This window comes from Lycorma delicatula, chromosome 4, assembly GCF_047948215.1.
Source record: "Lycorma delicatula isolate Av1 chromosome 4, ASM4794821v1, whole genome shotgun sequence".
In the NCBI taxonomy this organism is placed as follows: Eukaryota; Metazoa; Arthropoda; class Insecta; order Hemiptera; family Fulgoridae; genus Lycorma; species Lycorma delicatula.
The window spans coordinates 43,364,803-43,383,338 of NC_134458.1; the positions used below are offsets into that span (position 1 = coordinate 43,364,803).

The 18,536-nt window shown below is 26.5% G+C and overlaps 1 protein-coding gene across 1 annotated transcript in view; it reads right to left on the bottom strand.

The window, feature by feature from the left end:
* Positions 1-5,266: 5,266 nt before the first annotated feature.
* Positions 5,267-18,536, bottom strand: part of Rilpl (Rab interacting lysosomal protein like) — a 67,107-nt gene continuing 53,837 nt past the window's right edge. The window contains exon 7 of the mRNA XM_075362809.1: positions 5,267-5,734. Coding sequence (XP_075218924.1) covers positions 5,614-5,734 — 121 coding nt within the window. The 3' untranslated portion in view covers positions 5,267-5,613. The remainder of the gene's footprint in view (positions 5,735-18,536) is intronic.

The following is an 18,536-nucleotide window of genomic DNA, read 5'->3' on the forward strand; positions in this document are numbered from 1 at the left end:
TCACCCTAGAAATTCCTAAGGTTTTTTTGGAGAATGACTCTGCACCTCCTTTTTATAACTCACATACTCACACATATGTTTTTTCATGTAGCATTAACCATATACCTGAATCACAAAAAACTGATGAAACTATTGGTGTAGGTAATGATATGTAAATACTAACAACTTCTATCCCCAATATCATACACTCTATCACAAAATATTTCAACCGTCTTTGAACCTTAAGTTCAATAATCAACCTCAAGTTCATCACAATATTTTCAAATGACCCTAAGCATTAATATATAATATAGTTAAGCCAGGAAAAATTACATGATAGCGGAAGTAAGATAAATTTCTCTTTTACTGTCCGTGTGTTTTCACTGACATATCAAAAAACAGACAAAAATCTCAATCTAAGTTTTCAGGTAAATTAATAAACAATGAATGTGCATTATAACTTACAACAACCAACTCAAATATCAGCTGTAACAATCTATGTAAATTTTCCTGGTGTAGCCACAGTAATTTCACAAATCTGATTATTACGCTAATAAACAAATTTTCAAGACTCTTATTAGACTATATAATGCTACTTATACTCTAGTTAAACCAATCTACAAAAACAAGTTCTCAGCTGAGTGCCAATCATCAATTATAAATTGAAAATAATAAGTTTAAACTTATTTTTAATATGTCAAATTACAAAAATATATTTTTTAATAACTTAACATACAATAAAAGTAAAATAATACATTTTAAATATAACAACTAGTAATTTTTAAGTATATATATATATATATATATATACAGAACACATATATGCAAATCAATAAAAAAAAATTATTTAACATAATGGCACAAAAATTATTATTAAAAATATTACAAATTTTTATCACAATAGATTTCTATCAAGCAGCTGACACATGATAAGATATGAATAATAATGTGAAAATTCTGTATCATTATATATTACTGAAAATACACAATGAAAATGATTTTTGAAGTGTTCACAGAAATATACAAAATACAGCAATCTCTTGATTATATTTTATATATATATATATGCAGTTACATTAGGTTACATGTAATATAATTATTGCCAATTTAATGCATTACATAAGCTACACAACATTAAACGAAGTATTATCATATATAAAAATTTGTTGATTCATTTTATAAAAGTTAGTGGATAAAAGGTAGAACTAATTTCATTAACTATATTGGTAAATCCAAGTACTATTAGTGTACTATTCATCTTATCTGCAAGGTTTTGATGAAGACAATAAAAGATATATATCAGGCAGATTTGGTTATAAGCTATCAAAATGTTAACATTATACAGAAATTATACGCTACTTTATCATATTATTAACAATTCATTGTTTCATTTTTGGTTTAAAAATAAAATATGATAATAATGTCATTTATAAATGTAAAAAAACATATAGCGAAGAATTTAGCTACAAATTATCGTAATATTATTTTCATAAAAAAGATGAAAAATAAATGTCACAAATCACTGTAATTTAGGCAAGGTTGAACATAAGTACAAACAAAAAAATGTAGGTTTAGCGGTTTAACTTCCATTTGGGTAAGTAAGAGATGGAATAATAAATGTTATAAAAAAGGTTTTTCCCAAAATAACTTCCTTTCAAAAAATCTATGCTCAGGTCTGTATTTCAAATGATTTTTGTACTGGATTGATGAAATCCAGTACAAAAATCACTTTTGAACTCCAAAAGTGGATTGTATTTTAAGTCACAACGGCCATATATACCCTAGTCATCTTGTGTTCTTTTAGGGTTTTTATGTTCTATAACAAGTCTGTTTTCAGGATGATCTGTTTGAGAAGAAGGTCTTTTGACTTGGTTGCTTTTTCTATTGGATGGAAAAGTTATAGCTTAGGACAAGGGCTAATGACCATAGTAGTCAATACCCACCATACAAAAAAAAAACAACAAAAAACACAGGAATCCTTCTTAATTAAGGTAAGACTCTGTTTCCTTATCTAGAGTTGCATAAGCAAATTGACTGCGATGCCAAGAATAAAACTGGGTCCTTAGCCCTAAGCATATACATACATTCATAAAAACAGATTTGTGTGTCATAAAAATCTGAGTGGCACACAGGTTAGCACCTACTTTCCTATACAGGCAGATGATTTGAGACCCAGCCAAACCAGTTAATTTTAACACTAAACACACTCTAATATGTTCTGCTAATCATTTTTATAATCGTTCACTTCTAATTAACAACACAACCTGGCCTGGCAATCAATCCAGAGCAGAGCAGTAATCAGATTCAGATTACTCACTGTAGAAAGGATGCATTTGCTAGACTTACATTAAGTGAAATACAGTAGATTTTTTGAATATCATATCAATCAATAATTTGAAAATGAAACATATTTGTAGATCAACAGTTTGTTAAAAACTGTCAACAATTTGTTCACAAATGTGATCAGTGTTATTAGTAATTTTATTTTATAAAAGGTAAAAATGATAAGATCAAATATAAATCAATAAAATGAATAATAAATTGAGATCCAAGACTTCTAGAATAACAATTAATGATATTTTTTAGTCTGAACAGAACTTGCTTTTTCATCCTAAATTTTCATATCAATGGCAACAAATTTCCAAATCAATTATTTCTGTGCAGATGTATAGTATAATATAATAGAGTAAATTATATTAACTATTATATAAAAGTTTTAAATGATATTTAAAGTTGTTTAAAACACCAAATTTATTTTAACAAATAAAAAAAAACAGCACATGTTATGTCAACCACCTTGTAATATAATAATTCCATATCACCTGCATTCGTTAAGGAGTGTGATTACAGAAAATTAAAAAGTGTAAAGTAAGAAAAAAATGGTAATAGCTGACATCAAGTTTTAACACTTTTATTTCCAAGCCATGCTATGTAAAATTTTGTTGAAGTAGTTGTGCGAGTCTATCATGCCTTAACATGGCTGATATCAATAATGATCAAACAGAACTGTTTAGATGCAGACAAAAGTATATTATTTAGCAATTCTATACTCTAATGGAAATTTTATAAAGTTCATTGGCACAAGGAACAATTTTATTTCTAATAAAGCATATTTGGCACAAGTGCAAATAGTTCACACAGTAACTGCACTTTTTTAAACTAAAACTTTATATATTTACAAACTTCCTTTATTTATTTTGATATTTAAGCAAGTTTTTAATCAGAAATGTAGTTAATAGTTATATAAATTAGTGGCTTACTTATAAAATTAAACTTTATCTTTAAAAAAATGTAATATATATATATAAATATCAAAGACAAAAGTAAAACTTAGCTTTCCACCAACAATACAGAATCTAACAATATTTCTTACCTTACCTGATTGCTACTCAATTTTTACATTAAAAGTGCTTTCGAGGGTTTCCCTTATCCGTTAATCAAAATTTTTTTTAAAATTACACATTAAAATTAAAACATTAAAAATAGTTGCACATACTATAATATGTAGTCGCTAATTAAAATAAACTATAATAAAAATAAAATAAAAATATTGCGTGTGGCCAGTTACACATACAGTACTGTACTAAGTATAAGTACTGTATAGTATTGTATGTGTGGCTGGCTACAGACAATATTTTTATTTTATTTTAATTTTTGACTGCATATTACAGTATATATGAAAATTTTTAATGTTTTAATTTTAATATGTAATTTTTTTTAAATGTTTGATTAACTGATGATGAGGGAATCCCTTGAAAGCACTTTTAACGTAAAAATTGGAGAAGCAATAAGATAAGGTAAGAAACGTTGTTAGATTCTGTACTGTTGGTGGAAAGCTAAGTTTTACTTTTTACTTTGATATAATTAGTATAGAGGAAAGTATGGACAAATACAATAAAAAAAGAATTAATTTTACTAAATTAACATATATATATATATTGTGTATACATATTTACCAAAATTAACTGCACCCAGCATTATTTAAATTTGGTTATCTACAGCAATGGCTTTAATAACGTGGCTACAGCTACTGACATTTTTATCCTTTCTCTACACTTTTCAATTTTCATTATTCTACTCTGAAATATTTCAGATGATACAGAACAGTAAGGTTGTAAGGATGCAGCTTACAGTCCTATCCAATGTTATTATTTTATAACATTTATAAATGTATTTTATAAAATTTATAAACATAAGTACAAACGTAGAATAATGAATCATTATTTTGTTTGTACATTTAATCATAGAATCATTTATAAATGTTATAAATAACATTTATTTACAATGCTTTTTTATAAATTATTATTTTTTTTTTAAATCTTTCCTTTTATTTTAATTCATTTTTCAGCTATTTAAAAAATATATCCTTATATTTTTATAAACAGATAAGTTGCAATTATAAGCAATTTAATATAGTACGTCAGATATTACAAAAAATCCCTGGGATACCAGCAGTGTTCACAAGCATGTAAAATGGGAAATGCTAGACTCTCTTTTCTCTTAGCCTCCAAAACCAGCATAAGGTATTACTTCAGAAGATGAATGAGGATGATATGTATGAATGTAAATGAAGTGTAGCCTTAGATAGTCTCAGGCCAACCATTCCTGAGATGTGTGGTTAATTGAAACCCAACCACCAAAGAACACCAATATCCATGATCTAGTATTCAAATCTGTATAAAAGTAACTGCCTTTACTAGGATTTGAATCATAGAACTCATGACTTCAGAATCAGCTGATTTGCAATGACGAGTTCACCACTAGACCAACCCGGTGGGATTACGCTAGACTGACTCTCATAGATCACCAAAGATAAACAATGCCAAGTTTAGTTTCTCTTCGGATAGATAACTGCTACTGTTGTTTATCAGTAGCTAATGGCTATAGCAGTTATGGCAAAAAATTAATTTTTTGAAGACAATCAACACGTCAGTAGTTGATTTATATTTTATATCTGGGATATAAAATTCTTAAGACACTAAATAATCAGCCTATTAGTCAGAGATTAAACAATTCATAATTTGAACATGATCCTATCAAATATTTCAGTTTAAGGAGAATGAGAATTCTCTTCTATGAAACAGATTTAGACTTCCATGTAAATTTTCAGACAACTACTAATTTTAAATATAAAAATTTGCCAATTTTTCAATTAAATGGATTAGAAAATACATAACTCAATAATGATATGGAAACTACTAATGATTAATAATAAAAAGGCAAATGAATAATTAAAACCTTTTAACTACTTTGAGCAAAGGTACCAAAATTTTATTGCTTGTAAATTCACTTTATTTTAATACTGTGTGAGTATTAAATAGTTTAATGCTCACAGAAACTGATAACTATAGTCAATATGAATTTTAAAAAAAACAAATAAATGCATAATATGACAATAATAATAATAATATCACAGTAAAAAATAAAAATATCTAGTAATAATTATATAAAACATAAAACAATAAACTTATTACAATATACAATAAACTAGAACCTGCACCGTAATATTTTAATGTTGATTTTAAATGTACTTTCTCAGCTATAGGGTAAGTGGTTATTATACTTGGTGATAGAAATGTGTCCAAATTTCCACAGCTATCTACAATTATCTGAAGAAATGTCGGCTTTATGTCTTCAGAGTGAAGCATCCACAGATGTGCCACCAGAAAGGGCCATTTTGGATAAAGATGAAAGACTCCGTTTTGGGCTATTTCCAAGAAACGTAACATTCGTCTCACTAAATATCTTCCGAAAACTGTAACAAAGAAATACACATATTTAGTAAAACAGTAACAAAGAGCAATTTTTATGTTTTTCAGTCAATATTGTTAAAGCTAATTCATTTATTTTCAGAAATACAAAACAACTGTAATACATCTCAATGTATTTACATAGAGCCAACACAAGAATAAATAGCTTATATTTATTTACCAATGTATTTAATACTAAAAATAATTCTTTACCCACATACTCATTTTATGCATAAAAAGATACCATTTAATACACAATAAATTTGTTTTTAAACTATTTAAAATTACTTTTTTTATGTATAGCCAATCATAAATAATCCACAAAGGTAACATTTTTATAAAATAACATGAACAATGTTTATTAGTAAAGAAACCATTGACTTAATCTAAGTATTAATAACAATTAGTTTTTCAGCTTAAAATATTTTTAAAGTTCTAAGGATGAAAAATAATATTTTGTTGCAAAAAAAGTAATTAAACAAATGCGATTTCAAACTAAGAATAGTTATTTCAGATTTAAATAAATAATCTAATCAGCTACCAATCCTTTAGTGGTGAATAGTAAAAATGTTTTTTTTTTCCATAAACCACAGACTATTATTTTTGTTATATTCTGCATTAAACCAGTAAATTTTGGGTGAATTTAGTTCATCACGGAAACCCATAGAAATTGTTGAAACAAACGCTAGATGGACAGACTGATTCTGTAATGTACTTACTTTTTGAGTAAACAAACATCATGTCGTTTTAATTTAAAAGGGGATTAAAATTTTTATACAACTTCAAATGCAATATCTATGGATGCAACAATACCTTAAAAAAACATTTTTTATGTGCTGGTACTGTTCTTAAGTCTTAACTTCTTGAGGGAAATAATGGCAAAGTTTAAGTTATAAATAAAGTATTATATGAAGACACTATAACGTAGAGGCTGGCTAGTTCTAGTGCAGATGGTTATAAGATGTAAATAACTCCACTAATAATCTTTTACCCAAGATGCTAGTGATAAAAAATGCATGTCATTCAAATTACCTGACTGACACATTATATCACAAAACACGTTTATACACATAAAACACAACTTATAAAGTAACAAATATTAGTCTTACTTATAAAAAAACTGATAAAAAATATCCAAATTTCATTTCTATGTTTATAAAATGACTTCAAAGTTTTTAACATTAAGAAAAATGTTAGTGCGAATAAATTATAAATACTAAAAACATAATTTGAACATTTTCCTTGCAGTAGAAACAGTATATTAGTGTGTGTATATATATATGTATATATATATATATATATATATATATATATATATATATATATATATATATGCAAAATCATTTACTTATAATAAAAAGAGGACATTTTTAAGCAGATTTACATTATTGTATTTGCTTGAATATATGTCAACCCCCCCCCCCCCCATTATTCAGGCAAAAAGTTCGTAGAAATTTTTTTTCACCAATAAGAAATTAATTTCAAAATTAATTATATATAATACATACTCTTTTTATTATACTATTATATTAGTATTTTATTATACTATTTTAAAAACTTATACATATTTGTTTAATGTTTAACTATTATTTGAGGAAAATATTAAAATAAATGAAATAAAAACACATGGTTTCACATAAATGGGAAAATTAAAAACATTTAATAGTTACATACTCATTTCATCATCCCTGATGATTTTTAAATATAATTTAAAAAGTCAATATTCTATAAAAATAACAAAATTTCAATTACCTACTTTTATTAATAACAATAATAATAACTGAAGGTATTTATTACTATAAACTGTAATAAGCCCCTCATTATGAATATAGAAATCAAAATAAATTATGAAATAATTTAAAATCCTGGATCCAAATGAAAGTCAGCCCTGCTTATAGGTCGAGCCCCCTTTTATGAGAGAAAAAGTTATGGGGGATAACTTACATTGTTTGTACTTAATGAAAAATCTTCACAGCCATAGATGCTATACTTAAATTGAGGATAAAAGTGGAAATAAGGAAAAGAATAAGATAAAAATTGTCATTTGAAAGAATTATTGAAATAATGTTATCAGCTTATTTCTCTTATAAACTGTATATTGAGAATATGTCTACATCAATAAAATTATCTAATAAGTCACTAGTGGAATTTTATATGAAGTAGCAAGCTTGCTGCTTGATAAACTATAAGTGGGGAATAGAATTCTTAAGTTTTAAAATTATATTCCAAGTAAACAGCCAAACTGATAGAATTTTTTTTAATAAAATATACAGTATTTAATCAGGATGACAAATTGCTTCATTAGTTTCAGTATTAGAGAATTTAGGTGCTTTTCACAAAGTAATATATATATATTGTATGTACTGCATTAAAATGATTTTTTGATGGCAAAAATAAAATGGCTGGATTAGCAGTAAAACAAAGAAATTTACTTTGCATAAGAAGAGGAGAATAAAGTAACATTTATTAGACAATCTGGTGCAGGAGATAATGGTACACATTTATAACTCAACTAGATAGAATGAACCAAATATTAGAAAAATTATAATTAAGCTGAATTTTTGTCCATATTCATTTCACTTTTATAGGGCAGTGTACTCCCTCATCACTCCAGTATTTCAATCACGCTTTGTATTTTACACACAGTACATATATCATCTTTCTTACAGAAGTAATTGGGTCACAGCCTATTATTATTTAGGAAAATAAATGAACGTGGATACAATGATATAATTACCAGAAATAATACATAAGGGTAACTTTATTTTGGAGAATTGAAGAAAAATCTGTTGTGTAAATATAAATTGTAGAATGTATTACACTGATAAATATAATGTTACTCAATGCTGTGACAGCATCAAGCTCAAGTCACTAATAAAAATGTGATCCTGACAGTGTTTAAAGAAATCATTAAGACTGGTCCACATCAGACAAACTAATGCAAATGAGCATAAATTTATATTTGTGGATATTCCAAATAACATTATCACAAACAAATATAAACCTTTGTTCACATTCATTCATGTTTGTTCATCTAGAGCTCACCACTTTTTTTTAGCACCTAACTTTCTAAACCATGCTGGTATTTCTCACTTTATTTGTTTAATATCATATACTGTTCAAACTGATTCCTATTATTTTAATTATCTGTTAGTTCCAAAATCTTAACTAATATTCAAGAATTTACTGTGAATAAAATCATGGTAATTGCTAGAACATGAAAACTTATACAAAATAAAATTAAATCAGGACCACCTGATTAGTAACTTTTAGGATAAAAACTAAAGTATTTTTATCAATACAGCTACAATATTACAATAAAACAATCTAACTCACCACTTCTTTACAACTACTAGGATGGAACTCAGTTCAAAATTTTAAAACGAAAATGATCCTTTTGAAATTACTTAAAATTCTATTTCCTTTTATCTTGTGAAAAATGCATCTTCCGTGTAAAAATTATGAAAAAATAATTTTGCTCAAGGGGAAAAGAGATGTGAGCCTATCAAAAGTTAAAAAAAAAATGTTTTTAAGGATTTTTTAAAGTTGTTTTTCTTTTTATCAATGAAGTATTGTAAGAGGGACCCGAAAGTGTAAATCACTACAAAAACAATTTCACCAAATGTTAGAAAATATTTTCTTAAAAGTTATTGTACGTTTTAATCTATTTAATTTATGGTCCCTTGATATTTTTCCTAGCATTTCCTCAATGAGAAAATCTTAGAAATTATAGTAAATTTTATATATTTAATTACTGTCTCATTATATTCTTGTTTAAGGGTATCCTGAATGACTAAACCAAAAAAAGAGATTTTTTTTTAGAAGGGGATTGATTCTATAAAATATATTTAAGTTAAACAGCTGAAAATTTAATCACATTAAAGATAAACTTAACCTAATTTTTATTTTAATTAAAACTGATATGGCTGTTCTTGTATGATACATAAATGAGGATAAAGAATTCATTTGCTTCATATTTACATGGAATGTAAAGGTAATATGAAGCAGACAATATATTCTCATAATTATAGAAACAAAATTTCAATCTTATAAATAAAAAAGTTATATTAAAATCCATTCAGTATTGTGCAATAAGATAAATGTCCACTTAAGGTGTATGTCCTCTTGACAATTTTGCTACTAATATTACCAGTTAATGATGACAGCAAAGATATAAAAAAATATCTGCTTTTCTAGAAACATATCAGATAATACTGCCATGAAATGAAAAAAGATTTAAGTATTCCCCTATTCATGAAAATATTTTCTTTTGCTTTGGAAAAGTCTAACTGAGGCACTGGAGTATACTTGTTTGATTGATAGAATTTATTTAAACCCAAAAATGAATGACATGAATTCAAAATACAGAATCGGTAATGGATTTATAATGTTTGAACCTTCATTGAGATCTTTCACCAAGTATTAAAATTTAACAGAATTTTATTTTCTCTTTTACTTAAGATATCTTGATAAATCTACTATCTTCTTCTTTGCTTATACTTCATGTATAGCCATATACAATAGTATCATAACATTTTCAATAATTTTATAAGCAGTTTACAAAAGCCTTAAAAATGTATCTCCAGTCATATAACTTCCTATGGGTTTCCACTTTAAAGGGATGATTAAATACTACTGGCATTAGTAAATTAATACAAATATGAACAGAAGTGTTTTCACAGTAAACAATAAGTTATTAAACCAGATATCTACAACAAGAGACTGACTGAATGATTTATATTTACGCTGGATCCTCCCACATAACATATAATTTCAGCATTGGGCTAGATTGTTCCTAGCAATCTGTTTTCATTCTCTTAGGTTTTGAAGAAAAAGCAATTTTTGTTGTAGCATATTAAGAGGGTGAATGAAAAATTGTTGGTGAGTATTGTGCTGCTCACATCTGGAAAAAAATTGCCCTGAATTCCAGACAGATTGTAAGGGTGATGAGCAAGGTCTCTTGAAAGATTAGGTTGTTTGTTATGTTCTATGGTTCCCTGAAGATAGATTCTCCTTCTTCCCCTCTTCCTTACCCTGATCCCTATTTTTGGTTATGCGGATATAGGTCTGAACATGCTGAAGATGGAAGTACCTAAAAAGCCTCCTTAGTGTGATACACCGAGTGGACGAACTTGGAAAATCTGTTTCCTGTCTGCTGTCTGGTGGTTTCACAATAAATCTAATGTCTGAAGTGGCCATCGGATAAGGCCGGATCTTATAATTCCTACTAAAATATAAATACTAAATCAAATAAACCCTACTGTTACTATGCAAAAGGAAATAATAAATTAGGTTTGCAAATAAACAAACATACAAATATAAGCAACTAAAAATACTGATAGCAAAGGTAAAATTATAAACAAAAGAACATTGTTTTTCAACTGTCAACAGATCTACAATATTAAAATTAAAATCTACACATATTTGATTTTATCAGAAGTAGAACTCCTTCCTTCCATATTGGAAATGGAAATTATTCATTTAATGAACGATTAATATAAAACATTTCTGTCACTGTAACTACTGAAATATTCCCTAATTCACTAATTTTTTTGATGAATTTATATTAATAAAACAATAAGCATTTACACAGTTACTTATAACTATGCAGTAAACCTCATTAATCTAGACTTTGGATCAATATATCAAATCTTATAGATGTATATACTTTTATAACCATACCAGCACTATGTACATACGAAAAAATATACATGGCTGTTTTCAAAACAACTTATATAAGTATACGCTGATCATATAAATTCATTCAAAGCAGAATCTGGCCCAACCTGTTACCACCATCCATCAGCATTCATCTTTTTAAACAAACTAGCTGTTTACTAACTATTTTTGTTTTTTAAGAAAATATATACATTAATAAATTTTTTTATTTACACTGACAAAGTTAAATACATGAAAGCTGATAAATAGTGAATTACTAAAAAAAAAAAAAAAATCATTAAATTTTAATCACAAACATTAAACATTTTAATTTAGCCCTTTTGAGACAGGGTACACTTGCATGTTTCTACTATCATCATCAATATAGGATGAGGGAAAGCTAGTGTACTTCATCTAACATTATCTTAAAATTTATCCTGTAAAAATACTATTGAATTTTGATAAGTTATAAATATGGATGATCATTTTATAACATGCTCCTTAATATAAAGTATATTTGATAAAGTATAAAGTATACTTTTTACTGAGTATAAAGTATATTTGATTTTAAAACTTTTCAAGAGAATGAAGTTTTTGAACATTAAAAGATAAATTTGTAGTCAAACTGTTTACTGATAAATTTCTTAGACATGATTTTGCATTTATATTTACCAACGTGCAATGTTCATAGAGTAAAAAATAGTAATTTATTCTTAAAAAATAACAATCACTTTTATAAAATCAAGCAACACAATTTTTGCATAAAACAGCTGCCTACAATAAGGACCTTATTTATGCTTCAATCTATATTTTTAACAAATTACTTAATAATAAAGTAAAAAATCTAATAAATTTATTTAAAATTGGATTAAAATGTTTCCTTTTACAGAAACAATATTTGTTGATGAGTTTATAAATAATTAAATATAATGTAATGTAGACCTTTTTTCATACTTCGTTTAAAATATACTTAAATATTTAACAATTAACAGCTTTAAAATTGTTATTTTGCATTGAAAACAATTTATTTATTATCTTCACACAAAAATACTATTATTTCATACCTAAAAAAATATTTTTATGCAATAATACGTACTATAACCATTTCTTTTTTTTTATTTATAAGTATGTACACTTTAATACTGCTCTGATCAAGGTGTTTCCAGTTTTCCTTTATTCTGAGTTGTTAATTTTGTTGCTACAATTTTTTTTTGTGATATTTAAGATTTTTTGATTTGGTTTATATTAAAATGATGACATTTTTCTATCAAGTTTTGGTTTGTTTTAGTTAAATATTTTATTTTTATTTGATTACACTTACATAAATACTCTCACAATTAAATTCTGTACGCATAGTTTTATAAAGTATTATTTACTTGGTGACCATTTAAAAGAGTAAATTTGTTTAAAATCTAAAATATTGTTTTTCAGCTCCAATTTTTTGAACTTCGCAAGAATTTTCATTTTTCTTCAAAAAACTTCTAGTTCTGATGGTAGCTTCTTTTTATCATCAAAGCAGTTATCACAGTGAAATTTTTTGTTAGCCATAGCTTGAAAAATGTAAGTGTATTTGAATTAATGTTTATAAGAATAATTTAGATTATTTTAATCAGAGGAACACATCTGAAATGTTTAGCAAGAAATATCCAGAACGATCTGCATATTTATACATATAAATTTCAATATCAATTTATATTGATATGTTTATCAATTGATTTTATCTCACTGACTCAGGCTTACTGATTTCACACCAAATGGAAAACAATAAATTCATAAGCTTACTTCAAAACACTTGTTAAAGAAAAACAAATGATATGTCTTACTGTCACGAAGCATTGTTCAATTTCATAATAAACTGAACTGCAACAATTTAAACTACGATTCAACAATTTGGCTAGAAATATTAGAGATCCCATCATACAGCCCTGATCTGATCCCCATTGATTTTTATCTGTTCCAAACTAAAACAATTCTTAGATGATAAGTAATTTTAGAAATGATGATAAAATCAAAAACCTGCTACTGCGTACTACAGATGCAACCAGAGTGGCTGCTCCAACTCTCATATATCGCTTGTCCAAGGAAGGAATAAAGGGTAAGGATAGGAAATGAGAGAAGGAACAATCAATCTACTGAGTAAGTGTTTTTGATCAAGGTAGTTAACAATTTTGCCAAGGACCAGAGAAGAAAAAATCACCGAAACCAGATAAAAAGGTTATAGGGTAATATTGCTGTTGTAGCTCATGTACGACAACAGTAATGGCATTTTATCAATATTTTTAAATGCTTGTTCTTATAGCCTTTTAGTTAATTCTTTGTGATTTGTGTTATTTAATTTTGTTACTCTTTGTAATCAACCCTTTTATACTAGACACATCAATTTTGTATGTATTGAAAACTGATGCTTCTTTTTATTTCTTTTATTGTTTACAATAAAAATTAGATACCATCACCACCTTAAGTAACAGAAAAAGGTTTCCAAGAAAAACAACAATACTGAAAGTATTAAAATACAATAAAAAATAAAAGAATAGGTTTATTTATACAAATTATTATGCGAGTATGACACGTGGATTACACATTTTATATGGTTGTAGAAGAATAGAAGTTAATTAATCATTATTTTTAAGATACTTTTTCTCAAATGCAGAATTTTACCCTTATAAATAAAAAAAGTAGATTATTTTTAAAATTTTCTGATATACTTTTTACTTCTTTTATTGAAAGCAGCAAATGAGCAAGTGCAGTAGAATTAACTAATACTAAATTATTTAGAAATATTTCCTGGATCCCAAGTTCCAGTTTAGGTATGAAAATGTTTTTTAGATGGATTCTATTATGTTAATTTTACTAGTTAATATAAAAAATAATTATTCAATACATAGTAATCTATAACAAAAAAATTAAAAGCTATTACACATATATGACATGTGGAAACATAAACTACATAAATTTTACACAAGCGGCTTAAATAGCAAAAAATTGATAAGAAAATGTATATTCTTACTTACATACATTAGCTGTCATAATTAAGCAAAACAATCAAAATAAATTAATATAAATCTTAATAAATAATTTATTTACCATATAGATTTACTTAGTTAAATATTCATGCATGCTTCTGAGCTAATAAAAAAGTTTAAATGTAGTATACAGATTTCTGTATGAAAAAAATCCAACAGTTTTAATCAGATTTTACGTATAAAACAATTAAGTAATATGTGAATAAAAACTAGATTACATGAGGCATTGAAGTAACTAAAATTATTTACTTAATATTAAAGATTGTTTACCATATATATTCTAGTAATAAATCTTCATAAAATGAATAATTTACTGGTTCTATGTAACCATAATGTAATAAGAATCATACAAAAAAGGATTAACATTTACGGTAGCAGTGTTACATTAAAGTAAATCACTATAGTTTTAGTCTATGTTTACATCATACCATACGACAGCCTGACCAAGGCAGAAACTATCCCAACCAGAAGCATTCCTCTGTGAGTTTGCTATCTCCTATCTCTTCCCTCATATTTATCCTTTTTCCTTGAATGAATGCCAAGAGGATGGGGTCAACTGCAGCCTTAGTTCCAGAATCAAGGTAGCATCTACTAGTAACCAGGAAGGAAACCACTTCTTTAGTGGAGTTCATTACATAATGGCCCTTTGTACCTATGGAATGGTCTGAAGATTCTTGTTTTCTATCCAGGGATTGCAGAAAAATTTTAATTAGCAGCTGAGGAGGCTACTCAGTAAAATAAGGCCTCATATTAAAACTAATCTAGACTAATTAATCTAGCTTCAATTAAAGTACAGATGTAGTAATTATATATTGCAAGGTTGGATAATAATTATATGTTTAGATTGATTTTAGGAGTTGTAGAAGGACCAGTTTTACACAAAAACTACTTCACCCTTCATTTTGGCTTTTTGTAAAAAGTCAGGTTAGAAAACAGAGTTTCTGGAAATTCCTACAAGCAGAATCTCTTCCCACTGAGCCCTAAAAAAGAACTATCCGACTGGCTACTAGATGGTGGTAACATCACAGATGGAAGCTGGCGAATACCTACTGCAAGGAAGAGGGAATAAATAATAAGTAAAGGTAGGATAGGATAGGATTATCATCAACCTATAGAATGGCTACTTCTGTTCAGTGTAGTTTATAGCTGGTTATTGTTATTATGAGGAACAATAAATAACATATTATTATTTATTTACTTTAATAATTCCATGAAAGTACTATTTTATTAACAAAATTTCTAATACTAATAGCATAAGCAAATTTTTAAACTTCAAAAAATGTATTGAACATGACTTGGTACAATTAACACTAGGTGATCGTCTGAGTATAATCATGATCATCCATCATCATCATGCCAAAACCACTGAAACAATCCTGAAACATTATGTAGCAAAATAAACTATTTCATTGTGTTTCAAGTATAAGGAATTTAACACCTTTTCCAAAGTTATTTATAATGACAATTTGTTGTCATAAATGATTCTTTAATATGATTTACAATAACACTTCAATCAAATTTACAATACTTAACACATACATAACATGTTGGCCAATGTAGTTCACTTTGTTTCAAAGTTGTATACAAAAAACCCTGAGGACCATAATGATGATGAGTTGAAAATATGATTCTGTAATAATTTGTGAATCTTTGTCCCATTTTGTAGTTTCTTATTTTGTTTTAAATACACCACAATATATTTTATACATGTATATACATAAAATGTTATATTACATGATATTCTATTATAGTTTATGTTTACAGCAATATGCTTATAAAATATCAATATAACTAAAATTATATTCTAAATATAAATAATAATTTTTCAGAAAATATACAAAAAATCTAAAAAATGAGCTTAGAAATAAAAAATTAAAAGGTGGATATATGACTGATAACTTTTAATAAACAATTTTAATTTTTTTTTTTTTCAATAAAATTCCAGTAATAATAATAATTTAATTTACCAGCTACAATACCAATATCTATAAGCATTCAAAAGAAGTTACTGAAATTTATAATACACAAGGATTGTTCAGAAAGTAAAGAACATCACCTGCTCATGTAGATAACCTCCCACCAATCGTGCAGTCACATTAGTTTTTTATGACAGCAAGATATGTTGCCATAAAACAAATAGTGAATTAAAATGAAAACTACAAGTGCCTCACAAAGAGTGTAACAGTTTCAGGACATGTTCTATTGGTAAAGATAGAGAAGAAAATTCATACAAACATAGGTTCAGAAATGCTTCAATAGTGTGTCGACAAAGATTTCTGTTCCTTCAGTAAAATTAGCCAGATTGTAATTCTTGGGAGCTAAATTAAGGGGTAAATTTAGTGGTTTTCTAAGAAATTTAACCTGAAAAAATAGGTCCTGTGACAATATTTTTAGTAATTTTTAAGAAATCTGGAGTAATATACTAAGGATTGGTGAGATCAAAAACACATTATTTTACATTTGCCATACAATAACTTTGTTAAATGGGTAATGGGTTAAATGGGTATTTATTGTGCCAATATTTATGGCACATAAATGTTTCAAACAAAAGTTGTAGAGAATTTGATTCCCAGTAAAATGGTATGAATTAAGTTCACAGAAACTATATAAATGTAAGAATTTTGAAGGTTAAAAACTTCAAAATGTGGCAGATTTTAACTAGGTATTACAATATTACAAAACAAAATAATTAAATATTTTAGAAAAATAAACAATCAAAATTAAGAAAAAAATGAATAAGAAAAACAACACATCAATCAAACAACTTATTGGATATCCTTAAAACAAATTAAAATTACTTTCACCTAAATCTGTTGTTTTTCTAAAACATAGTAAAAATCTGCCACATTTTTATATTTGAAAATTACTTATTTTTTTAAAATACAACTTATAACCTATTAACTTTTAAATCTTATGTTAGTTTCTGTGGATTTTATTCATACCATATTACTAAGAATAAAAATCTCTACAAGTTTTGTGGAAAAATATTGTCTTTATTACCCGTTTAACAATCTTATTTTACACCAAAAATGAAAACTATGTTTTTGACCCCAATCTTTTGTCTTTTACCCCAGATTTCTCAAAAACGACTAAAAATACAGTTCTTAGATCTACTTTTTTCAATTTTTCAGGTTAGATTTCTTATAAAACCACTAAATTTATACTTTAATTTGGGTCTCATGAATTACAGTCTGGGCTAATTTTATCAAAGGTGCAAAAAAAAGAGTGAAATATTTTGCCAACTGACACACTAATGAAGCGTTTCTGAACCTATGTTTATATGAACTTTCTTCTTTATTTTCACACGCAGTGTCCTGAAAATTTGTTACATTCTTCATGAATCACTCTGTATAATGGCTGTGCAATGCTGACCTACAAAGGAAGGTAGGAGAGATATGGATTCATATTATCAGGATTAGACATTAAAAATAAGTAAATAAATTAAAGAAGTAAATAAATGTTATAATGCTTTAATAAAAATAATAAAACAACAAAGAAAACTTCATGATGCTTCCTATACTAGTAAATAATAATAATTATAAAAAGTAATGGCACAAAAAAAAATTCTAACAATTATATAATTTTAAATATTCATACAATAAGTTGTGATAATGGATGACATTAAAAGAAAAGTACAAACAAAATTTATCTAACTAAGCCCATAGTGAACATTATATTCTTGATATGCATATACATATATAGATATATACACAAATACACACACATATTTTTATATATATAATTTAAAATCTTATACTGAATATTAAAATCATTCATTATCCAAATAAGCAGTCCAAAATACATTCTGAGCTATGTAAACATGAACAGAAAGTGAAATTTTGCATCTGCATTTATTTAAAACAGTCATATTGCATTGTTGGCAGTTAAAACTATTAAAGAAATATTTTGTTATGTCTATAAACGACCTTTTATGGCTGCATGTTATAGCTGTCACAAAAAGGGAAAACTGAATAAAAAAATTCCCTTCATTTTCTAGTATTTCATCATTTACTGAAAATTCATTTACCTTTTCATAATTTGCAAATAATAAAAGAAAGAGATTTGTGCAATGTAAAAACACATTAACAATTCAGTTATTTTTTCATTGTATGCATGAGAAAAGAAA